This window comes from Taudactylus pleione, unplaced genomic scaffold (genome assembly GCF_031769625.1).
Source record: "Taudactylus pleione unplaced genomic scaffold, aTauple2 ptg001370l, whole genome shotgun sequence".
NCBI classification, from domain to species: domain Eukaryota; kingdom Metazoa; phylum Chordata; class Amphibia; order Anura; family Myobatrachidae; genus Taudactylus; species Taudactylus pleione.
This window is the reverse complement of record NW_028285770.1, coordinates 2,341,021-2,367,290: the sequence shown is the minus strand read 5'-3', so window position 1 is coordinate 2,367,290 and position 26,270 is coordinate 2,341,021. Positions and strand designations below refer to the sequence as shown.

The window sequence follows — 26,270 nt, the reverse complement described above, 5'->3', positions numbered from 1 at the left end:
GTTCAGATGTTAGAGATATTGATGATTGAGCACAGGTGGTTAAAGCAAATTGACATAGGTAGTAATGAATCTACCTGTGGTCAAGCATGGATATCCTTAAAACCTGGACCATTGGGGTTCCCTGAGGACTGAGTTTGAGCACCTCTGTGCTAAACTGAGCAAATCAGTGTATTGTAATGTATGTAGATTAAAACTTCCAAATGAAATTAATGTTATGTCCGTAACCTATTGTCTGTTTATAGTGAATTTATTACCATTTCTCTGCACCTTCATCCCATTCCACTTGTTTCTCTGTGTCTTCTCTTTTCTGGATATTACATATTGTCATGTGCAGGACATAGGGTTTAATTATAGCAAGCTGCAGAGCTCACAGCATCCTAGCCAGTGCCCCAGGAGCTGCTTTGAACTGCCATTTTCCCAGGACTTTTCTGTTACATCTACAGCCCCAACCAGGGACAACTGTAAGCCATCATCAAGCGGTCTAGCCTAGTGATTGTTCTGCCTGCTCACGTCCCCTTCCTCCCAAACGGCTGCACGTAGGAATCCTCAGGTCACAGCTAGAAAGGAGGTGATCTATAACCTTTTCCTAGAGATTTTTCTTTTCTTTTTTTTTTTTATCCAGCGTGATAATATTTGGGGCCCCTTTCTAATTATTTCACCTGCTTCAACACTGAACAATTGGCATCAGGAGTTTTCAAGATTTGTACCAAGGTTCAAGGTAAGCAGGCACTCTGCAGACTTAATCTAAACTTTTGTATGTCCTCCTTGTAGTTACCTTTTTATTTTCAGACTTAACAGCCCAGGTACTGAATCTCCCTTATCATTCTAGGTCAGTGCTACATAGTGCTGACCCAAAAATGCAACCCAAGATGACATTCTATATTCTTTTACAATGTATTCTCTTACTAAAGGTGCCTACACACTTAGTGATATTTTACACGATTTGCCGGATTCCGACGCATCATGACGACAAATCTTGTAAAATATGCCCAAATCGTGAGTGTCCACTCACGATCACGTTCCCGCAGGTCGTACATCGTATCTTCAGATCTGCCGTGCTGTAGGACAGATCTGACAATCTCCGTCACGATGTACTGGAATTGTTAGGAGGCACGATAGATCGTTTGTCACATTGGACAGTTTTTAACACCAAATCGTGCCTACGACTGCCGGGGAGCTGCTGGGGAGAGTTCAAGGGGGAAATCGGACACAATGTCAGATCGTGAGCACATTGCCAAGTCTATAGGCACCTTAAAATGTAATATTATTCATAGGAGTTATGCTGGGCATACACTCTGCAATTATTGGCCCAAAATTTCGCCCTGATAATTTTAGCTGGTATATGGCCGACCAAGGGTTAAATATCAATCGGACGAGCATGCCAGATCATCCAGCATGCCCATCTGATGCGATATCTGCAAAGTAAAATGTCGGCTGTATCGGGCAGTGTATGCCCAGCCGCGGCCGACAAAAAGACATTTCCCCTGTTCCTTCCCGTGGAAATGTCTCCTCCCCTGAGGGTAAAGCGCAGATATCGGGGCCAATACACTGTGAGATATCTCAGTGTATGCCTGCAATATCTGCGGGCTGCCAGGCTGCCAGATAAAATGTCTGTTGGTCTGGCAGGCATTTTATCTGGCAATGTATGCCCAGCATTATGACCCAGATAGTTATGGAATGCAACTTGGTATCTTTTATCTTATCTTTCTGGTTAACAGTTAATGGTCCGTTCTTGAACCCAACTTCAGTATAACGAACATGTTTCACAGTATGTAGCATTACAATGTATTTACATGAATCCATCATCTCTAACTATGCTTATTTATTGCCTAGGTTCTGCCTTACTGGGGCAACCCCCACGAGAGAAAAGTAATAAGGAAATTCTGGGGTCAGGTGAGATTTATTGAACAAATGTGTTATTGTTTATATAGATACACTAATACAACATAGTGTATATTTATTATAATGCCTCACTAACCTTTTATAGTGGGCTATGCTGCTGCACACAAATCCTATAGTTGCTATCTCATGAGCTGTAGTTGTAAATGATCACTTCTCTAGGAGCAATGGGACATCTGCTTACCAAGGGACTAGCTATAGTCTCGTTTTTCTCACTTCTTACTACATGGTCATTAAAAGAGTTGAAAATGAATGTAAAAGGACATTGAGTGGGCTAGTGTGTGTTTGTATGATAATGTACCTCTTACTGATTTATATCTAGGAAAGACTGCTTGGTAGTAAGTGTCTGGTGAACAGGCAGGGTACTTGGAATAAAATGATGGATTATTTTAATCAAAGCCCCCTCTATCTGTGGAAGTGTTTGTCTCAGATGGACTCTGTCTGATTTTTTTTATTTTTTCCAAGGTTTTTTTATTCTATCTCTACAATGTACAATGTCCTGGCTGGACACATCTCAGGCACCAGTCAGCCTGTCCACCTAAACTATCACTGCTAGCACCTACGTTTTGGGATTCTAGTTTATTGCTGCACATACATATTGATGTTACTGATTTGATCACCCCTACATTACTGTGTTTTCGTGTCTCGGGCAGCACTGTTATTGGGCCACACTCTGAGACACAGGTTGTGAGCCTTTTCTTCCCCTTTCACGTGTACTTGGGGAAGAGATTATACTGGCCACAGATGAGTCAATAAGCTTTTTGACCTAATTGTTGAGTTACTCTATCACTCTTTGTGGCTTCACACATGCTCGGGTTGAGTGACCAGTTGTCTTTTGGCTTCATTGATGCCTTTTAATGTGGTTAGAAGATGACTCCAAACACAGACTGATAAAAGTAATCTTCAGACCGCACCACTATGATCATTATCCGTCATAGCGTTCACTTACGGGAGCTAATCCACTATTAATTGGACCAGTTGCTCTAGATCACATGTGTACAAGCAAGAGTGTAAAGTGTAAGTGCTAGGGCTAACACCGGACTGTGCTCCACATTCTGTTTCCTTATGCTTTCTCTGTTAGGGTTAGGCTACAAGAAGGGAGAGTTAGGGGGAGAAGGGGGAGGGTAAGTATACTTTCCCAACCCCTGCCGCTGTCTGTATTTTGACAGAAGGCATCCTGACGGCCAGCATTACATACCGATCTGTTTTGTTATCTTTGTGTGAATGCATTCTATCTGTGCATAAGAATAAAGTTGTATGAGGAGTGCAAATAACTTGCTCTAATCTATTTGGCTAAATATGTCTGTGTCTCTGCCAAATTGGCTGGTGCTTTATTCCAAGCTCCCACCGCATTATCATCACTGCTATACCTGACATGTCCCCACTAATCAGAAACTTATCAGGGTCCATACTAGTGACATGCTGTCCCATGAGAGGTGTACAGATCAGGTAATCCCGAACCAGTGTACACAGTCTAAGCCAAACAAATGCCACAGAGTCAGCAACTATGGTAAGTGGGAAACTGATGAGGATCCAGTTTAATATATGTTTGGCAGACCGGACCAACTTCTCTCAGGGACATGGGCCCATCTGGCAGATACTGAAGATTGCCAGCACAGGCCTGGCATCTCCTTGTACTCGTCTGCAGTTGTCTCTTCCCAAAGGACAACTTCTTGGTGGTGGTCTACTTTTATATATGGAGTCGTGGATCTTTAACTTGTCTGTCTTTTTATATTTTAGTTGTCTCCTAACAAAAGGTAGTACTGCTTGGTAATACATTTCATTCCATGTGCAAAGGGTGCAGCCGCTATGGGGCCCAGAGCTGAGCGGGGCCCCATCTTCTTTGTCAAAGTTACATGTATGTTATATTTTTCAACATTGGGTGGTACATAAGGGGCCCTTACAAAAACTTTTGCTATGGTGCCTTCAAATACCTAGTTACGCCCTTGGATGGCCTGTTACTATTATATCATGCACTGCCTAGCCTTCTTGCATAGGACCTTTTATCTCTCATCTATACAGTAGATGGCTATAGGGACTTAGGGTATGATTCTGCGTGCACTGCTGATGGCAGATTCCCTATTATCGCAAGTGTGCAGAATGGGTCCTTGTAGTCGCACGCAAACCCTTCAGTGCCTATGCCTGATTGACAGGCAGAGGCATTTAAGGGGTGGTACGGGCTTGGCCGTCGTTACTGGAAACAGGGGCATGCCCACCCTGTTTTCCGTGAGTGGCAAGCCCGTGGATCGACGCAGAGTCCTGAGCTCACAAGCCAGACAGCCTGAGTACGCTGATGCTTACTCTACTGGCCGGAAGCCCGGTACCATCCACCATCGCGACCACCGATGGTCGCGATGGTGATCCCAGCCTGTGACCTCCGGCTGCATTTGCATTATTGCAAGGATCGCAATTGTAAAGCTGCCTGCGTGCAGCTTTGTAATTGCGATCCTTGCTGAATCAGACCCTTGGTGTGTTGGTGTTGCCATTGCATATGAGATCTGGCAAAGCCTTACAGGGTGTATACGGCTTATTACTTACAAATGTCTTACTTGAACAGAAAGTTGTGTGTGTACATATATTGTGTGTGTCTTTCTTTCTCCTTTTCACAACATGATTATCAGGCTTGTGGAAAAGTCTAGATACTATGTACATGTGACCATTCAATATACTCTAGAACCTGCCCTCAGGTCCGGCAGGTGCTATTGTTAGAGCTGCTCCGATGTAGGGTGTCCCACAGCACCCACACATAGAGAAGAAGAACAAGCACACCCACTGATGTTTAATGACTGGTGATTAGTGGCTCATAGCAGGTGTTGGTAGTGGAGTGTGTCAGCTCTGACCATGTGTGTTGCTATCTACTTAACTGGGGTACTGGCTGTTGGGATTGACCTTAACAACAAAAGTATCTGGGACAACTATTAGCGTCACTTAATCCCAGTACATACGTGCACAATAGGATGTACACAACACAGTTGTTACATAAATAATATTATTGATGGCAATCAAATAAATGAAACTCTTATCGAGGTTTTAGTAATAGTGACAGCTTGTCTGTATATAACCAATACAGTCTCTATATCATTACGATGGGATGATGGGCACGGCTGTTATTCTTTACTGTAGTCCAGCATTAGTGGTTCTGGCACAGTGGCAAAACAATAAGTGAGGAATATTAGCTCATGTTTATAATCCTCATACAGTAATACATCCCAGAGCAATCTCTATAACCGCACGATGGGCTGAGGAGTGGCTCATAGCCATTAATAAAGGGGGGGTGTTCTGCTCTATTTCCAGAAATATAGAGGGGGGAGGGGAGGGGAAAGAACTGTGAAAATGATAGGCTGCCACAGACCAAAGGTCATCCCTTTCCTGATCAGACAATAGCAGAGTGGGTTGTGTGTTTGGTCTTATTTGGCGCACATGGGGTGTAATCTTGATTTAGAGATCACTAAAGTATAAAAAGGTGAATGTTTAAATGTATATGTTTAGTTGTTGAAATTGTGTGCAAGTCAAGACTTGGTTGACTATAATAGAAAGAACTGAATATAGGTATTTTTGTGCAAATATAAAATTTACCTCAATAAAACAAGTCCAAGTATATTTTCAAAAAACATAAATGGAATACCACATAGAAATAAATATACATTTAATATTACCATGAAAATGGTCTGAAAAATGGAGTTCATATATGGCAGGTCGGCTGAGTGTCCTTTACATAGTGAGCATAGTAAAGTCCAATTCCTTTTGTATGAGAAATACTCCGTATGAACGGAGTGTGGGTAGTGGAGAATGAATTAAGGTGCTCGCACCTCCTACCTTCACCCGTTCCTGGGTTGTTGGACTTGTAGGAGTTTTTCCGTCAGTGTTCCCTCTCCTGATGAGGTTAAGCCAGGGCTGTGTCCTCCGTAGGTTCTCAGCGCTCCTGGAGCTATAAAAGTGGATGGCTCAGGCTTTCTCTTCGGCGATGTTTCTGCAGTGTTGCATCCTGAGTGCAGTGTCTTTTTATTCTCCTTTGCGGGGCTGCTGTCCCTGACCACTGTCCCTGACGAAGCCCAAACTGGGAGAAACGCATTGGTCACGCCTATCACACACCCGCACTCTAGCGGCAGCAAGACATCACGAAAGGCAGTACGAACGGCTCTGGGGGCACGAGCTCTGCCGGACAGAGCCACTCTCACTGCCTAAGCCGCCCGTGACTCCAGCACGCAGCCCCGCAAAGGAGAATTGAATCCTCTGTATGAGCGTAGTCACAAAATAATGCGACTTACACATGCACAATGGCAAACATTCGCTCGATCTGCATTAATAGCGGCATTGCGTAAATCTCTGAATCAGTCCCTTAGTCTATATTCAAGTGTAAACTGTATACAGTGTTAAATAGACCCAAAGCTTTCTTACATATAATCTAAAAATATCACGTAATTTGATTAGAAAGGTAATATACCACCATCCATGCCTCATATATAATTTCTACTCATCTAGCACTTTAGGAAACCATATGTAGAAGGCCATGTTTTAAAAGGGATTACTGGGTCTATGAAACATTTATACTGGGTTTTACTCCTGGGTCGTACCTTGGCTGAAACTCCTTTTAGACTGGCGGCCCAACCCGGCAATAATGTCAGGTCGATTACGCCATCTCTGCTGAGCTGGCGCTTGGAGGCGAGATCATCTCAAGTGCCTGCTCTCCCTATGCCGTGAACGGGACACGGGTCTCCTCAACCCTGGTTACCCGTTCACACTGCACTGCGAGCCAGGTTGAAATCTTGTTCAACCCTGCTCTTTACCCAGTATTTCAACTGGGCCCTTTCACACTGCACAGTAACCAGGGTTGCTGCGCTTTCATGTGCAATAATCCGGGTTATTTGCTGGTACTGTGTGAAAGTACCATATCTCACTCTTCATTATTCTTCACACTTTTCCCATTGCCTTTAGTAGATTTTCAATATATGATATGATCTACATCAGCTGTTAACACTTATGGTGCATACACTCGGTCAGATTTTTCTTCAGATCTGAACGATAACTATTTTAAAAAACGTTCAATCGTTCATATCTGAAATGTTTGTCAGATGAACGATGAAACGATGCGCGTTCCCGCTTGTCAGATAACGATATCTGACATCTGATGTGTTTGCAGTCAGATTTGGACGATTCTATTCATTTTAATGCAGTCAAAAATCATTCGTAGTTCAAATCGTTTGCAAAATCGTTGGTCAAATCGTTCAATAGTTCATCTGACAAATCTGACCGTGTGCATGCACCTTTTATGGAGCATACACATGATCAGATGAACGATTGAATGATTTAACCAACAATTTGAAAGGTTTTGCAAACTATTTAAACTATGAACGATTTTTGACTGTATTAAAATAACTGAAATTGTCCAAAATTGACTGCAAACACATCAGATGTCAGATATCATTATCTGACCATCGGGAACACGCATCGTTCAGACATGTCAGATATGTCATATTTTCCTCAGATATGAATGATTGAACGATTTTTTGAAATCGTTATCGTTCAGATCTGAAGAAAAATCTGACCGTGTGTATGCACCATTAGTTTCTTACATTGAGCGCACACATAGGACACACAGGGCCTGATTCAGCAGTGCACTGCTGAACGCAGATTCCCGATAGTCTGGAATCTGCGCAGGGGTCTAACCATACGGGTCCTGCGTGAACGCACACAGAGCAGCAGCAGACTGTCAGTGATTGGGGGCGGCGACTGCCAATGGAGATGTGTCGCCACCGTTGTGGGTGGGCGGGGAGAACGAAGAGGATCTCTGTCGGCTGACTGAGATTTCCTGGCCTCTTTTCTCTCATCTGCGGGGGCCAGCTTGCATGAGTCCATGGGTCACTTAGCTGGCCGATGTTCCCGCAGATTATCCAATGCTGCGTTGGACAATGCAGCTCGGAAAAGTAACTCATGCAGGAGGCGTGATGCATTACCATAATTGCAAGGATGGAATTGCAGAGATACTTGTGTGCAGCTTTTCAGCCCACAGACTGTACACCCAAAAATACAGGAACTCCAGCTGCTCTACTCTTTTTATTCTGTCGTCTTGCTAATGGTAAACTGTGGAGGAGCCGGGGAAGAGGCGATTATAGTGCCCCTGCCCTCCTATGGTGAAATATAACCCCTTGTCTTTGCACATACACTGCCCGATGCGGCAGCTCACAAATTGTCAGATCTTTTAGACATGCTGGACGATTTGACACATCCAACAAGTACATTGTACATTTATCTGGCCGATTGGCATGATATTGTATTAAGTATGCCCATCATAACAGTGCATGTTTTCACAGTGTCCTCAGGATTAATTAGGACTACCTGTAGATCTATTGTGTTAGTCAATGAACACACCTGTACGCCAACTAGATGATCTGGAAAACATGTACTGCTAAGGCCCCTACACACAGAACGATATTGCTAACTATCTGACGCATCGGAATGACCTATTGTCAATATCGTTCCATTTTAACATGCAGAAAGATCAGGTGATGCGGCTAACGATCCCATGCAGTGCTATGCGCCAGGAACCGGCATATCGGGTGGTCGGGCACTGGATCGCACCGTGTGTATGTGACCGCCTGATATGTTGGCCTGGGATCGTGGGTCGCATTGGCAAGTACACAATCGTACCGAGTGTACCTACCTTTAGGGTTCCATTAGGACCGGGTTATACTGTGACATTTGCTACTATTATCTCTGAATATACTTTTAAATGATGAACTAATTGATAATTACACACAGTACGAGCTTCAGTAATTCTGCTAGCAATGTGAACTAATCCAGCCCAAACAGGAGGCAGGAGCTCCTGTTTTGGTCTGTTAGAGGCCAGGCTGGACAGGACCTGGCACCACAGGTAAGTAATACTTTTAACATCTCTTGACCTAATATCATCCGAAAGTAACATGTTTTTTTTTTTTATATTATTTTTTTTTTTATTTAGTTTTTGTGGGGAGGTTTTAGTCCAAAGACCATGTTGCTCACTGCACTTTCTATAGATGCCAGCCAATGTATTCTCTTCATCCAGATCTCATTTTCTGTATGAGTAACTGAGCTGTGTATTGTGTACTGTGTTTTGTTATAGAGGAGACACCGTCATATTTTGGATATAGACTAACGCGTCTCCCTTTCTCCCTCCCCCTCCTTCTGAAATTTCAGAAGACGCTGTATACACAAGAAGCTCCTTTCCACGTGGTGATCACCAGTTACCAGTTGGTGGTGCAAGATGTAAAATACTTCCAGCGGGTGAAGTGGCAGTACATGGTGCTAGATGAGGCCCAAGCCCTGAAGAGCAGTTCTAGGTAGCTCGGACAAAAGATCTTTATCATTTCTCTGCCTAGTGTATAGTAAACCGTGGATGAAAGGGGTGGTAGATAACTGTATGTTCTCATCTTAAGCTGGGTACACACTGATAAATATATATCGCCAAGTTCTATTGAACAGGCAATATATCTATAGTGCATCGCCGTGTGTGTTGACAGACTTATCTGATCTGCTGCACAGCAGATGGCTGATGTATCTGAAAGATATCTGTCATCTGCTGGTGTGTACAGGCGACCCACCGTTCGTCAGTATACATGCTGCAGGGACCCAGCAGGAGATCCCTGCAGCCCGCCCAGTTGAGCTGTCAAGCTCTGCACATCGGGCAGACGATTGGCAAGTGTGTCTACACTTACCAATTGTCAGATAGGTCGGTGGACCTAGTGTGTATCCAGCTTTATTGATGCTATTTGTAAATACTTGGTCAATATTTTGAAATACTGCAGGTCTTGATAAATTAAACCTGTCCTCTCTTTTATATTTAGTGTTCGTTGGAAGATCCTGCTGCAGTTTCAGTGTCGCAATAGACTGCTGTTAACTGGCACTCCTATTCAGAATACAATGGCTGAGGTGTGTATTGAGTGCGATAAGTAGAAGAAAATGTGGGAAAATTGACCACCTGTAAATTTAACTGCTCAACAACATTGTATTAGCTGGTGGTGGTTATGTAACATACAGTACTATTTGTTGCCCCATTATTCTCCCATCGCTGATTACTGAACATTGGTGGAATAAATAATATGCTTGGTAATTATTTGCTGTCTTAGTTAAAGCTCCTTTCATCATGAAAAACATAGATCACATTCTCTGGTGTGTTCAGGGCTGAACAGTGAATACCTGGGTATCTTTCCTGGTATTTCTGTATACTGAAGTGTCACTAATTGCATCTCCAAAATTTTTAAACATAATCCATTATGCTTCCACCAGGTGGCAGTGTGGTATAACAAGAGAATTTTATCCTAACATCTTGCAATTCATGCCAGAGGTAGCTTGTTTACGCACACATCCTTTTGTCCTTGGCTTGACCTAGAAGCCCCATGTGAAACGTGCCAACCTGGTTTGCATTTAGCAACACTGTGAACATTTTATTCTCCAATTATTATGCTTTACTAGCAAAAACATCTTCTTATGTTTATTGTGCTGGTCACACAAACACTGGTATAAAAAAAAATTTTGAGTTTCAAAAACTGTAAGGTCTGAGGTGGGGGGGAAACACTTCTTGAAACGGCAGATTTTGACCTCATAATTTAGAGCGGCATTAAGTGCAAAACAAGGCCGGCATGTTTTGCACTTAATTTTAGTACTGCTTTAAATTTTGAGGCCAAACCTGCTGACAAGCAGCCACTCTGTATATTATGTCTCTCGTAGTAAACATGTATTATTTTCCTGTAGCTGTGGGCCCTGCTGCATTTCATTATGCCCACTCTCTTCGACTCGCATGAGGAGTTCAACGAATGGTTTTCAAAGGATATAGAAAGCCACGCTGAGAACAAGTCTGCCATTGATGAGAGTAAGTAAACGTGCGCCTCTCTGCGTACATCCTTCCTGCCTTCTCCTCTTTTAAATAACCACAAATAATAAATATACAGTATTTCTATAGCAATAGAAGGGTTCTGATTCTGAGTTAGACAGAAGTTCGTTGGCAGACTCATCGCGCAGACTTCTACATACCGCACAATTCGCAAAAGGAAGACCTCAGCAACTGTATGTCCCGGATCAGACATACCCACACGGACGGAGATTGCTAGTGTGTATGAGTGATTCGTCTGTCAATGGAGAACACTTTCTATGAAATCGCCGGCTTCCTGACTGTCAAATCCCGACAAGGTACTAATGACAGGCATCGAAATCCCGACGCTTGTCATTAGACCTACGCCAGGAGCCCGACGCCCAGCATACCAAACGAAGGTAAGCCGGGGGCAGACATCCGCGCACGGAGGGGGGGAGGGTTATGTTTTAGGGCTCCCGGGGGGGACTTCGGGTTAGGCACCCTCCAGGGAGGGTTAGGTTTAGGCTACATGGGACGGGGTGGTTAGGTTTAGGCACTTAGAGGGGGGTTAATAGGGTTAGTTATACTTACCTTTTTAGCTGTCGGGATCTTCACCCCGGCCGGGCTTCGCGGTCAGGATTTGAACCACTGATTCCAAATCATGTCCTCATACTTACAAATGTCTACTTGCCAGCTCCAAAGGTTGGAGCACTGTCCTACTTGCATACAGAGAGAAAAACATCTGTGTTTGTGCACCAACAATGTGGAAGTGAGGCCAGTACGGCATCCGATTCGGCTTTCTCTGGATATTTTACAACATTTTCACGGTAAAAGCTTTCATCAATTGCCAAAGTGGCACAAGAAGCAAAACTTCCACAATAACATCATGGGCATAAAATAATGTAATACGCCCCTCCTGCAATGCATGCAGAAGGCAAAGAAGATAGCAGGTTACCTCCGTCATATCAAGGTCACTCATGGGAATGGGCTTTCCTCAAAGTTGTTTCTCAACTCTTACTACAGAAGTTTGCACTTAAATAGATTTGATGACTACATCCTCAACCACCAAGAGAACTCTGTTTTATTCCCGTCATAGGGACAACAGAACAAATGGAATAGGTGCTCTATCAATTTCATGGAGCTTTCAACTAAGGTATCTATATTCCCTCTTTCCTTCCCAGAAGATCTAGAAAGAAGTCATTTTGGACGGGTGTGGTCTAATAAATGGACAGTAATTAGATAGACAATATCTAGATTAGGGATGTGCAGGCTCGGATAGGTTCGAGTTTGCACGTGGAGTTCGGATTTTTCCCTCCAAAAAAACGGAACTCAGAACGAGGCAAAACGTCATCTTACATGGACGAACATCATCATTCCTGGACAAAAGACCAGGAATGATGATGTTCGTCCATGTAAGATGACGTTTTGCCTCGTTCTGAGTTCCGTTTTTTTGGAGGGAAAAATCCGAACTCCACGTGCAAACTCGAACCTATCCGAGCCTGCACATCCCTAATCTAGATAGTCACCAGATGTTTGACAGGGACAAAAGGTTGACACAAAAATGGTCGACAATTTTTTCTATTTTATTTTTTAGCCCTAATCTTCACCCTAACCATCCCCTTGGTGCCTAACCATAACTGCCTAGGTAAGTGCCTAACCCTAACTGTCTTTTTTAAGTGCCCTAACCCTAAACCTAACAAAAAAAAGTGTTGACCATTTTCATGTTGAACTTTTGTACCTATCAACCTTTTTACATGTTAAACCTTTTACATATCGAACTTTAGTGTGTCTGACTTTTGTCCCTGTCGAAATATTGAATGTTTAACATCTGGTGCCTATCTAATTACGGTCTATCTATAGTCCGGAACCCTTTTTACAGTCCACCTGTGGTTAGTGTGGCGAGGGAAATGCTTCTGTAATAGCCTTGTCCTCTGGTATTTAAGTGAATTGCCTGCATCAGGGAATGATTTTACATTTCAAGCCAAACACCCAGTCTGTGAGGATGTAGACATTGAGCTGTCTTTGCTAAGCCACAAATAAAGGAGCCTGTCCACTAGGCGACCTGAAAGACTGAACGTTCATCTAGCGTGTAGACCTTCAGGTCGCCAAGTTGTGGTGCCGGCACTGAACGTCATTCAGTGCAGGAGTCCGACCTCCTATCTCTGAATATGCCGAACCTGACGAGCGTCGTCAGGTTGACGGGCATGTTCAGTAGATAGTTGGGGTCGGGAAGGACCCAGCATGCACGTGCATTGCTGGTCCTTGCCATCTATCCATTACACAACTTTGTGAACAATGCGACCAAAACGTTGGATTGTTCACAAAGTCGTGTAATGGATAGGCCCCTTAAGTCTTTTGTCAAAGCATTCGTTGTCTGATGCAAAGCACAACTATTTGATCCTGATTCTGCTGCTATTCCATAGATTGTGATTTTGTTCTGGGTGGATTAGACAAAGTCAGGTGTTTTTTCCATGGATAGCAGATATCTGGCAGTCCCTCCTATAAGATGTCGGCAAGGACACACTTTGCACAGACTTACAGGGTGTAACAGGGACATGAGTTGCCGGAGGTCATAAGGGCTCATTCTACAAGGGTGCTGTCATTGCTCCGGCCTCAGCAGACAGCCCATGTAAAGCAGCAGTGTGGTCATCTCCTCACACCTTTCCCAGACATCTGATGCTCAGAAAATCCTTCAAGCTATCATTCAATAAAGAATCTCTTTGCTGTACTATATTGTCATAAATTATGCTCATCCCACCCTATTTGCTTCATATATTGCTTAGTACGTCCCATTCATTACGGCTGCCATGGAGTTTGAATAGGAAATTAGAAAGTTATTACCCTTAATTACATTTTGCTGAAATTCTCCATGGTAGCCCAATATTTCCCCCACTGGTGTCTGTACGTGTCTTACTGCAGCATTGTCAGATTCTGACAGACACCAAGGAGGAGTCGCACTATGGGCCTCATTCATTATGGATCACTATTGCGATCACAGCTGCGACTATGCACTCAGATCCACTGCAAAATGCCAGTGTTTGCAATCACAATGCCGTCACAGCACAACATAAGGACGCCCACTTCCCCTTACTCACATCTGTAATACTTTTGCAAGTCTGCGAAACCATTGGTAACATCAAGTATCATCGTAGCCTCACGCATAATTACAAACAAGTCTGACCTCACTCAGGAATTGCTAACCTCATTGCACGCAGTGAAAGCCCATGCTGTGTAAGGCATCACAATGGCTAATTTATGCACGCCCCTGTAACGGCGTTCAAACGCACTGACACGCCTGCTTTTCCCCAACCACACCCCCATCACCACCCACAAACGGTCACTTACTGTCAATCACTCTGCGATGGGTCTGCGCAGCAGTGTGATTGCAGTGGAGCCTTCGCGCACTGTGATGTATGCGCAGTTTGCAAAAATCGTCCGTCTGAGTGCGTAATCGCAGTGAGATCGGTAAAGAATCAGGCCCTATGTACCTTCTGGAGGGGTCTCATTTTTGGTGACTCCCTTGTCCCTACTTTGCAAAGGAAATGTAATTATTCTCTCTTGATTTTTTTAGACCAGTTATCTCGGTTACACATGATCCTCAAACCCTTTATGCTCAGGAGAATCAAGAAGGATGTGGAGAATGAGCTCTCTGACAAGGTGAGGCTATGGTGAGATATGAATGCCATAGTATCTGCACATTAGGCCCTCCTTATTCAGAGATTTACGTAAATGTTTGCAGATCTGCGCATACGCAGGAGCCGCACTGCACATGTGCAGATATGTTCCTGCGATGTCTGTCGCAGTGCCCCAGAGTCTGCAGCATGACTGATGTGCTGCTGGCATTTGAGGGCAGTAGCAGGAAGCCTTCCGGAAAGTGGGAGCATGTCTGTCCCTTGTTCTGGGCATGGCAAAGCCACTGGACGCAGTTTCTCTGGCCCTTGACAGTGTGATTTTTGCCGGACATCCTGAGTTTACTCAGATGTCATGCTGCTATTCTGATGCTGCTTTGGACACAACAGCGGATCAGAGACGCCGGCAGTTGGCGTCTGTTCTCTTAAGACGCCTCTTGCTGCTTTCGCATATTTTAGCAAACGCAGTAGCTGAGCTATAGCTAGCATCCATCTCTGAATCAGGCCATAGGCTGCAAGACGATCAACAACACTTGTTTGGTATTCTAGATTGAAATCCTGATGTACTGCAATCTGACCAGTCGCCAGAAGTTGCTCTATCAGGCACTTAAGAATAAAATATCTATTGATGACCTTCTCCAGTCCTCCATGGGTACCACTCAGCAAGCACAGAACACCACCAGCAGCCTCATGAACTTGGTCATGCAGTTCCGAAAGGTGAGATAAATAGTAATAGATCCATTTTTATTATTCTAAATTATTCAAATGAAAAACATTTTAATACTGCACTTATTGCTGTGGGATGTGGTATATTTTGTCAGTATTCATAATGTCATGATAATGTTGATATGCTTGACACATATACATTCATCATGTCAACTGTGTTGAAATGTCAACATGATTAGAATATTGACAAAAGGTTCCTTGTGTGCTAGTGGTGACTTACCTGGTGTGAAGGGTCCGGTGGCTCCAGCGGTGTCTAACCTTTAACACCTAGCCCCCCCTCCTAGTGACTAGCCATAACCTTCCCTCCCATAGCCTAACATTAACCCTCCCCCTATAACCTTAAGCCTCCCCTCCCATAGCTTAACCCTATCCTCCCCATCCATAGCCTAACACTATCCCTCCCCCTAGGGTCTAGCACTACTATCACTCCCCCTAGGGCAAGGGTTCCCAACCACGGTCCACAAGGCACACTAACAGTCCAGGTTTTAGGGATAGCCATACTTGAGCACAAGTGACTTAATTAGTACCTCAGTTATTTTGATTTAACCATCTGTGCACAATCATGGATATCACTAAAACCAGGACTTTGTGTGTCTTGAGGACCGAGGTTAAGAATCTATGCCCTAGGGTCTGGCACTGCTATCCCTCCCCCTAGGGTCTGGCACTGCTATCCCTCCCCCCCCTAGGGTCTGGCACTGCTATCCCTCCCCCCCCTAGGGTCTGGCACTGCTATCCCTCCCCCCCTAGGGTCTGGCACTGCTATCCCTCCCCCCCTAGGGTCTGGCACTGCTATCCCTCCCCCCCTAGGGTCTGGCACTGCTATCCCTCCCCCCCTAGGGTCTGGCACTGCTATCCCTCCCCCCCTAGGGTCTGGCACTGCTATCCCTCCCCCCCTAGGGTCTGGCACTGCTATCCCTCCCCCCCTAGGGTCTGGCACTGCTATCCCTCCCCCCCTAGGGTCTGGCACTGCTATCCCTCCCCCCCTAGGGTCTGGCACTGCTATCCCTCCCCCCCTAGGGTCTGGCACTGCTATCCCTCCCCCCCTAGGGTCTGGCACTGCTATCCCTCCCCCCCCAGGGTCTGGCACTGCTATCCCTCCCCCCCCAGGGTCTGGCACTGCTATCCCTCCCCCCCTAGGGTCTGGCACTGCTATCCCTCCCCCCCTAGGGTCTGGCACTGCTATCCCTCCCCCCCTAGGGTCTGGCACTGCTATCCCTCCCCCCCTAGGGTCTGGCACTACTATCCCTCCCCCTAGGGTCTAGCACTACTATCCCTCCCCCTAGTGCCTAACTCAAACCTCCCTTCCCGCAGTCTAACCCTAACTCCCGCTGCCGGTCCTTGCAGAATGTTAACATTTCAGACGTCGACACTGTGAACTTGTTGACATTCTGCAGGTGTCGTCATTATGGCTACATCCTTTGCTGTGGTAGTAAAATCCAAAAGTTGGTTGCAAGTCATGGCTCTTGGATGGAAAGTGTAACTACTCGGATATATCTGTAGCCCAGTCAGATGGACTAGCGAGGTAATGTGACATGCCAACGTAAATGTCCCCAGTGTGATCCCCACCATAACTAAATGTCTCTCTCCCATAACAGGTGTGCAATCACTCTGAACTGTTTGAACGCCAAGAAACCTGGTCTCCCTTTTACCTAGCAATAAGGCCATACCGGATTTCTAAGTTCCTGTACCGACAAGGAAACTTAGAATGTGTAAACTACTCGCGAAACAGGTGAGCATAGACATGGTGATATGGACTGAGTGATATTACTATTTATTTCTACTTCAGGGTCCATAGGGTATCCACAGGATACCTTGGGGTATAGGTGATGACGTCAGTCTTCAGGCACCACAGAGTTAAAGTTTTCAGCCTCCCAGGATGCATCTGGGTCCCTCTCCTATACCCCGCCCCCGGGCCAAGGCATCCCAGTTTCGTCGGTGCCTGGCCGGAGTCGGAGGCACTGTGCAGAGGGGGGCTATGAAGAGCCCCTGAAGTTTCTTTTAAAGGCAGCGCTGGCTGCACATCTGGGAGTACAGCATGGACAGTCAGTACTGACGTCCATGCCGTCTCCCCTACACCCCGCCGGTACCAGAACGCCGGTACTGATCCGGGGATGCTGGTAGACATCTGGGGTCACGGCTAGCGGTGTCCCCAGATGTTTTGGACCATGGCCGGATCCAAGGGGATGCAGGTAAGCAGCGGGGTCCCGTGGTGGGTCCCTGCTGGTCACATGGTCCTGAGTCCCCAGGCAGGGGGCTCCCTGGGGACTGGCTGCAGCGTGGAGCCAGGCGACCAACCTGCGCTTCCACTACCCCCTGGGACAGCGGGCCGCTGCTGAGCGGCATGCGCTGCGGCGTCCCAGGGGTTAAATGCATGCCAGGGGAGCGCGCTTTCCCTGTCTCACAGCCGGCGCCTCCCCTGCTGCACACAGCCTCTCTGCTCTGCCTGATTGGCCACAGTGTGTCAGCTGTCCTCCCCAGGCCGGCCTCCTTCATCTTCTGCTCCTCGGTGGCCATCTTTAAAGCATGGTGAACACTGCTGGAAGCCTGTGAGCGGTGGCATTGCGGTCTGGGTCCCCCAGCATACCTCTCCTCTGTTTGTCACAGGTCAGTGTATGCAGCGCTGAGTCCTACCAGCCTGAGGGTCTGAGTAGTTGAGAATCAGCGCTAATAGTGCAGGGATTTGTTTCTTCTGCATTGTATGTGACTGAACTGCTAGCCTGCTGTCTGTACTTTCACACTCTACTGTCAGCTTTATTACTGTCCCTGATCTTGCTCTGCTCAAAGCCCTTGCGGTGCGCGGTGTGCAGGGTGTTATTCACACTATACCAATACGTATAGGTATGAGTGTCACATACTTACCATCATGTCTGAGACTGATTTTCCTCTCCAGCTCATGTGTACTAAATGTAAGGTACCAATAGCGGAGGGAGAGGGTAACGCGGAGGGGTTATGCCCCCAGTGCCTGGCACTGTCACGGCCGATTATGGTCCCGGTCCCGGTACAGGAACCTCCCTGGGCTTGTTTCGCTAAGGCGCTTACAACCCTTGTGGGCCAGCTAGCTCCGCCACCTGCGTTTACCCAGACGGGTTTGTCCCAGCAGTCAGTGGTGTCGTCACCCATGCGGGAGTTCCCGAGACAATTGATGGTACCCCACAGTCTCCCTGTCCCTTCCCAGGTTTCTCCGGAGCCTGCGTGGGTTAATACTCTTAACTACATCGGTTCAGCATTTGTCCGATGTTTTACAGGGGGAGTCTGTGTTGCGGCCTCATAACGGCCGGTGGCGTCTATCTGCTCCTTATGGGGATGACGATGAGACGTCAGATCATGGGGAGATTCTGGATCTATCTGACCAAGAACCTCTCCGTACCAAAGAGCCGGACGCTAAGTCCAAGGTGTATATCCCTGGTCTTATTCGAGCGGTCCGCTCGGCTTTAGTTATTGAGGATATTGATCCTTTGGTGGCCACATTCATATATGCCTTTTTAAGGATATTAAGGGTGAGGCTACGGTGTTCCCTCTTTCTGATCAATTAGTGGATCATTTAGAGGAGGCGTGGAAAAATCCAGGTAAACGGTTCAGCCCCAGAGACGCTTAGCCGTGGCTTATCCGTTTGCTGTCAATTATTTTTCTAAGCGGGAATCCCCTACGCAAGTGGATTCACATGTAAAGTGCCACATTGCCTATGCCTTCGATGTCATCCTTGAAGGATGTCACTGACCGCAAGGTGGAGATCTGCCTCAAAGCCGTTTATTCCCTTGCAGGGAAGCATCCAGACCGGCTCTGGCCGTGTGTTGGGTAGCCAGAGCTATGGAGCGCTGGGCGGATAATTTGGAGGCGTCTTTGGACTCTGACTGTTCGGCTGAACAGACCGAGTTGGTGGGCAATCTCCGAGACTCGGCCACTTACATTAATGAAGCGGCCTTAGATATTTGTATGCTCACCTCTAGGATCTCCTCTGCAGCCGTGGCTGCTCGTCGCACCTTATGGTTGCGTTCTTGGAAAGCGGACGCGGATTCCAAAAAGGGATTAGAAGGTCTGGACAGGTACTATTTGGTCCAGATCTGGACAAAATTGTAGTTACGTTGGCAGCAGCAAAATCTGCATGTCTTCTGTCTGCTACGATTCTTTCTAGTGCTGGTGGGTCATCCTTTTGGCCTCACAGGGCCCAAGGTAGGCCTAAAGTACAGTCCTGTCCACGGCAGGCTGGGGCCAAGAAATTGTCCAAGCCCAAGAATCAGGTCTGGAGTACCAGATGTCCGGCTCCTAGGTCAGATAACAAACCTGCGGCCTGACGGTCCAGGCCTCCTTTTGGGGGACCCCAAAGTGGGGGGCGCCTGCTTCAGTTTGCCCGGTGCTAGTCGCAGTGCATGTTCCAATTTCCCAGAGGGGCCTGGGTTTCTATTCCATTCTATTTTTGGTGCAGAAACCCAATGGGTCTTACCGTTCAATACTAAACCTAAAGGCCCTCAGCAAGTCCTTGAGGGTGCCTCTGTTTCGGATGGAGACCCTGCGGTCCATTATTCTGGGGACTACATGGTGTCATTGGACATCCAGGACGCTTACCTGCATGTCCCTATTTTTTTGCGCCATCAGCAGTTCCTCAGATTGGCAATCTGCAACGAACATTTCCAGTTCCGGGCACTGCCTTTTGGCCTGGTGACTGCTCCACGGGTATTCACCAAGGTCATGGCGGTCATGGCGGCTCTCCTGCGGACGCAGGGAGTCCGACTGTTGCCTTATCTGGACGACCTCCTGTTGATAGCAGGGTCTCCAGAGTTTCTTTTACACCATCTGGATCTGACGATTGCGGTACTGCAACGTCACGGCTGGTTGACAAACTGGCATAGGTCCACTCGCACCCCGTCTCAGAGGATCCTGCACCTCGGGGCCTTATTGGACTCCAGGCAGCAGTGGATCTTTGTGACGGAGGAAAAGATCCTTGCTTTGTAGTTGAGGGTGCGCAGTTGTCTGCAGTGTCGTCGAGTGTCGACACACTTGGCAAAGAGATTATTGGGTTCAATGGTGTCGGTATTCGACATGGTGGCGTACGCCCAATTTCACTCCAAACCTCTGCTGCTATTGATCCGGTCCAGATGGAATGGATTGCCTCAGTGTCTCAAGTCCCAGACGATGGGGCTCACTCCGGATGTTCGCCTGTCTCTAACCTGGTGTTTGCAGACGCCCGTTTGGGTGGCGAACTGGGTCCTGTTAACAACGGACGCCAGTCTCCGGTGCTGGGGAGCTGTCACGGGTCCACACTTGTTTCAGGGCAGGTGGACTCGGGCGGTAGCGGAGCTTCCAATAAACATTCTGGAGCTCCATGCGGTGTCAAGAGCTCTCCAGCGGGCACAGCCGGTTCTCCAGGGTCACCCTGTGCAGGTCCCGTCGGACAACGCCACCACGGTGGCCTATTTAAACCAGCAAGGAGGAACCGGGAGAGTGGTCTTTATACCAGGACGTCTTTCGGAGTCTGGTGGACAAGTGGGGTCTTCCAGAGATAGACCTCATGGCGTCCCGGCACAACAACAAGTTGCCGGTGTACGGGTCTCGAACATGAGACGAAAAGGCGTCTCTGGTGTATGCCCTGTCCGTCTAGTAGATGTTCCAGTTTGCCTACCTTTTCCCTCCGTTTTCCCTTCTTCCGCGGGTATTATGGAAATTCAAATCAAGAAGGAGGTACGCTACTGTTGATAGCTTCCGAGTGGCCCAGACGGCACTGGTTCTCCGACCTCCAGAGTCTGTCAGTAGACGTTCCTCTGAGGTTACCATTACGACCGAATCTGCTGTCATAGGGTCCTTGTCTTCACCCGGACCTGACTCGGTGTGGCTGTTGAAACGGTCATGCTAAGGTCCAGAGGGTTTTTCTAGCTCCGTGGTGCAAACCATACTAAGAGCTTGTAAACCTTCCTCGGCAAGAATCTACCATCGTGTGTGGCATACTTTCTTCCGGTGATGTAGACCTAGAGGTTATTCCCTTAGGGAGTTCCGCCTGTCTAGGGTGTTGGCTTTCCTACAGGCTGGACTGGATCATGGGCTTCACCTGGCTTCTCTGAAAGTGCAGGTGTCTGCCCTGTCAGTCTGGTTTCATCGTAGGATTGCTGCGCTCTCTGATGTGCACACCTTTATGCGAGGTGTTCTTCGCATTCAGCCACCTTTTGTTCCACCGGTGGCGCCTTGGAATTGGGCTGTGGTCCTGTGAGTTCTCTAGGGACCGCCGTTTGAACCACTGGACTCAGTGGACTTTAAATGGCTTACAGCTGAAACCATATTCCTTCTGGCCATTGCCTCGGCCAGACGGATGTCGGATTTAGGGGTTCTCTCTTGTAGACCCCCTTTTCTGAATTTTCATAGGAATAGGGCGGTGCTTCGCACTCGCCCGGGATTCCTTCCCGAAGTGGTATCCAGTTTTCACATCAATGAAGAAATTGTTGTGCCGGCTTTCAATTCACCTGGACTTTCAGTGGGTGACGCCACTTGGGATGTTGTGCGGGCATTGAGAATTTATGTTGATCGCACTTCTTCTTTTAGGAAGTCGGACGCCTTGTTTGTCCTCTATGGCTTCCGTAAAAAGGGTTGGCCTGCTTCAAAGTAGACTTTGGCAGGCTGGATTCGTATGGCAATTTCAGAAGCTTATCTTCATGAAGGTCTTCCAGTTCCCTTCTTGGTGAGGGCTCATTCCACTAGGTCTGTGGGTCCTTCGTTTGCAGCTAGACGTGGTGCCTCTGCAGTTCAGATCTGCAAGGCTGCTACGTAGTCTTCTGTCAATACCTTTGTGAGGTATTACGCTTTTGACATCTTTGCCTCTCAGGATGCTTCCTTCGGGTGGCGGATTCTCCTCTCAGCACAGGAGCGTCCCCACCCTTAAAGGATACTGCTTTGGGACATCCCCAAGGTATCCTGTGGATACCCTATGGACCCTGAAGTAGAAAATATGAGATATGGTAAGAACTTACCCTTGTTATCTCTATTTCTACGAAGTCCATAGGGTTCCACAGGACTCCCGCCCTGTCGCACCTGTACTGCAGATGGGCTTTATTCTTGTCACCGTTTTTTCCGTCTCCCTATGGTGAGAATGTGATTCTTGTGAGTGTCCAGATTTTTTTCTTCTCTCTCTTTCTCCTCCTATGGCTTGTGACGTAACTGAGATGCCTTGGCCCGGGGGCGGGGTATAGGAGAGGGACCCAGATGCATCCTGGGAGGCTGAAAACTTTAACTCTGTGGTGCCTGAAGACTGACGTCATCACCTATACCCCAAGGTATCCTGTGGAACCCTATGGACTTCGTAGAAATAGAGATAACAAGGGTAAGTTCTTACCATATCTCATATTTTTTCTGCTGAAAACTAAATTTTAACAACAAAATGTTTTTCTGTTTAGTTCATTAAAGGAACGCACACGCACACGCACGCGTACACGCACACGCACACACCTCTTTTAGATAGGCAGAAACTATATTGACACTATTGATGCCACATTGTAACACAAGCATTGCAAATATTGGGCAAAACATACTGTACTTATCACAGTTAAAGAAGACAAACAAAAGAAAAGTTCCTTGTATTCATTTTTACTTGATGTATATGAAGTTTTGGCACCTGCAGTATGTATGCTGTACAGGAAATTGTCATGTTTACAGAGCTCTCTATCATTCCCTGACTTTCTCATTGTATTTAGGTGGTTACGCATCCTGCTTTCTCCATTTGCACCTGATCACGTTCAGCAATCGCTCTTCCATAGAAACAGTAAGTGCTGCTAGTATGATAGTGACACATTACGACATTTATATTTTTCTTTGTGTCATTTCCTTTGTCACTTTTAGCTTTCAGCATGTCCTACCTACTGATTGTAAAGTTGGTTAGTATTCTATTTATTAAACAAATGTCAGCTACTGTATTATATATAATCACTATGTTTATAGAACAATTTGAGTGATAAATTCACCTCTGGACTCCCGTCTGACCCCATTGCTGACTTCCAAACTGAATGAAGTAAAAAGCTATTGTGGCCGGGGTGGGGTAGGCATAGACAGTGAAAAGCATATGCCTGCTCCCCTGCAGAATTGATTATTGGATACTCTGCTATAGTGTGTATACTTAGTCCCAAAAGGTCTATTTTGCAAGCAATAGCCTATTTTCTACTTCAGGGTCCATAGGGGGTCCACAGGGTTGACCTTGGGGTATAGCTGGATCTGGATCCATGGGCACCACGCAGTTAAAGCTTTAGCTGCTCCCAGGATGCACTTGGGTCCGTCCTCCTCTATACCCCGCCCCCGGCCACAGCACCTCAGTTTGAGTTGGTGCGCGGCCGGAGTCGGGTCACCTGCGCAGGGGGGCTGCAGGAGCAGCCCCCAAAAAGCTTTCTATTTTTATTTAAAAAAAAAAAAAAAAAAAAAGAGCCTGTTAGATTTTTATTTTACCACAGAGGCTCTAGTGTGGCAGCGACGGGCTGTCTATGCAGACGCCCACGCTGCCGCTCTCCTTCCCCGCTGGCGCCGCGACGCCAGTACTGCACTGGGGATCGCGGCGGGAGGCCAGAGTCCGTACTAGCCGGACTATGGGTTCCTCCCTGGACTGCTGCCGGGGTCGCCGGGGACAAGGTAAGCCGCGAGTCGCCGATTAGCGGCGGCTCGCGGGTTTTGCCTGCACATGCAGTCCTTTGCCCCCGGTCCTAGGGGACAGACCGGGGGCCGCTAGTGGTGGCGGCGGGCTCCCCCTCTGAGGAGGAATAACCCGTGGGACCACTAGACCACCAGGGATATATGGCAAGCGGGAAGCCTGCAGCCCTGGGGTTAATATGCTAGCCAGGGGAGGAAGCCTTCCCTGTCAGCGGCTCCTCCCCTCAGCTCAGCGCGCCTTTCAGCACGGAGTCTGGCGTCGCTGAGCTGCAGCTACTCGGCCACTCCTCCTCTGAGGTCTCCAGCGGCCATTTTCTCACAGTGGCAGCGCAGATCTTCAGGGAGCACGCGGACCGGTCCCCCTGTGTACCTCTCCCCTGATTAAGGACAGCGTACACAGCACTATAGCCCTCCCAGACACTGAATCTGGGCAGGTTGATTGTAGTGTAAAGGTGCAGTGAGTATATCTTCCTGCATGGTATGTGACTTTTGCTAGTGCTGCCTGTCTGTGCTTATTTTCTACTTACTGTCAGCTTATACCTATCCCTTTACTTCTCCTACAAGCCCTACAGGTGTGTGGGGGAGGGGCGTTTCTACTGACCTCACTTATATAGATCACGTATTTGTGAGGTCCGTCACATACAGTTGTGTGCTACTCAGTGCCATATTGTGGGCTGTTGTTCAGCACACCGGTGAGTGCGTTTTACTTCTACCCTGGTGCCAGATATATAATATATTCTGTCATGTCAGACGAGGAGGTTGAGCGCTCAGTGGCTCCGGTGTTGGCCTCCTGCGGACGCTGTTCTGCAGGAGTAGATAGGGAGGATTTGTCACAGGATGGCCTGTGTAGTCGATGCCAGGTGGCTCCTGGCCCATCCAGACCTTCTCTGGCGCAGGAACCACCGTGGGCGATGTTTTCTCAAGTGCTGGTGTCTATTGCGGACCGTCTGTCGGTCCCGACTGCTCTCCCTACTAGGGCGTTGCCCCAGCCGACCATCCCCCATTCCCCGGGTGTCCCGCAGTTATTGCGGAGTCCTCCTGGGTCTCAGTCGGTGGGTCCCTATGCGGGGTTGCCTATGTATATACAGGCTTCCCCTGTGCCGCAGCAGCCTGTGGTACCTTTTCAGGCCCCTATGGTGACTCCTCCACCCTGGGTGGATGTGCTCTCCAACTCTGTGCAAAATTTGGCGGCCGCTTCCTCGGCTTTTCAGTCAATGTTGCAGACTGACATGCCTTCTAGGATTTCAAAACGCCCACTCATGACACGGGCTGCTCAGGTATCAGACTCAGAGGGTTCCTCAGATGATGGGGAGGTCCCTGATGACACTGACTCGGACGCCTCGGTCCAGGAAATGGATACCAAGTCGTCCATTAATGTGCGAGCACTAGTTAGGGCGGTGCGAGCTATTCTTCTTATAGAGGATGAAGCACCGCTTCCTAAGTCGAAGTTTCCTAGTTTCAAAAAAACTAAGGTGGCTTCTGCTGTGTTTCCCCTGTCGGATCAGTTGACGGATCATATGGCGGTAGCTTGGCAGGTGCCCAGTAAGAGATTCCTTCCTTAGAAGCGGTTGGCTTCTAATTACCCCTTCCCTGAGGCACATTGTAAAAAATGGGAAACTCCACCGGCGGTGGATTCCCATGTCACCCGTTTAACTCGGGGCGCCACCTTACCATTACCGTCGATATCCTCGCTGAAGGATCCCACGGACAGGAAAGTTGAGACTTGCTTAAAGTCTATTTACTCCCTCTCTGGGGCGGTGGCCCGACCGTCCATGGCCATTTCCTGGGTGGCCAAGGCCATTGAGGGGTGGGCCAATGCATTGGAAGATACCTTCCCGGACGACGCTCCGGATGTCCAGCGGGCGTTGTTGGGACAAATGAGGGACGCTGCTTCTTACATTGGAGAAGCTTCTTTAGATGCTAGTCTGCTGACCTCGCGGGTATCGGCTGCAGCGGTGTCTGCCCGCCGATCCTTATGGTTGCGGTCCTGGAGAGCGGACTCTGATTCAAAGAAAGGTCTGGAGGCCTTACCTTTCAATGGGGAATTACTATTTGGTCCGGACTTGGACAAAATAGTGGACACCCTGGCTAAATCCAAGTCGGCCTTCCTCCCTTCGGCGGCACTGCCTGCTAAGGTTCGGAGTTCGGCTTTTCGTTCCTTTCGGGTTCAGGGTAAGGCGAAAGGTCAGTCCTTCCCGAGACAGTCTGCGAGTAAGACGGCCTCTAAACCCAAGAAGCAAGCCTGGAGTGCTCGGCGCCCTTCTTCCAAGCAGGAAGATAAACCTGCGGCCTGATGGGACGGGCCTCCCTCTGGGGGACCTCAGAGTGGGAGGCCAACTTCTTCTATTTGCCCAGTGCTGGCACAATACCACCACGGATGCCTGGGTTCGAGAAGTGGTCTCCCAGGGGTACGCCCTGTCTTTTCGGCACAGACCACCCCACCAGTTTTTCTGCACAAGTCCTTCTCAGGACAAGACCAAGGCGTTACAGGTTCAGGAGGCTGTAGAGTCCTTGCTGAAAGCAGGGGTCATTGTTCCCGTTCCTCTATCACAACGAGGGACGGGGTATTATTCGTCTCT

The 26,270-nt window shown here is 47.7% G+C and overlaps 1 protein-coding gene across 1 annotated transcript in view; it reads left to right on the top strand.

Moving 5' to 3' along the window:
* The window catches only part of LOC148442989 (chromatin-remodeling ATPase INO80-like), a 196,567-nt gene that overhangs the window by 92,681 nt on the left and 77,616 nt on the right, over positions 1 to 26,270 (top strand). Inside the window, exons 14-22 of the mRNA XM_088463423.1 lie at positions 623 to 718; positions 1,834 to 1,893; positions 9,073 to 9,215; positions 9,720 to 9,804; positions 10,627 to 10,744; positions 14,295 to 14,380; positions 14,902 to 15,069; positions 16,674 to 16,807; positions 22,752 to 22,819. Coding sequence (XP_088319549.1) covers positions 623 to 718; positions 1,834 to 1,893; positions 9,073 to 9,215; positions 9,720 to 9,804; positions 10,627 to 10,744; positions 14,295 to 14,380; positions 14,902 to 15,069; positions 16,674 to 16,807; positions 22,752 to 22,819 — 958 coding nt within the window. The remainder of the gene's footprint in view (positions 1 to 622; positions 719 to 1,833; positions 1,894 to 9,072; positions 9,216 to 9,719; positions 9,805 to 10,626; positions 10,745 to 14,294; positions 14,381 to 14,901; positions 15,070 to 16,673; positions 16,808 to 22,751; positions 22,820 to 26,270) is intronic.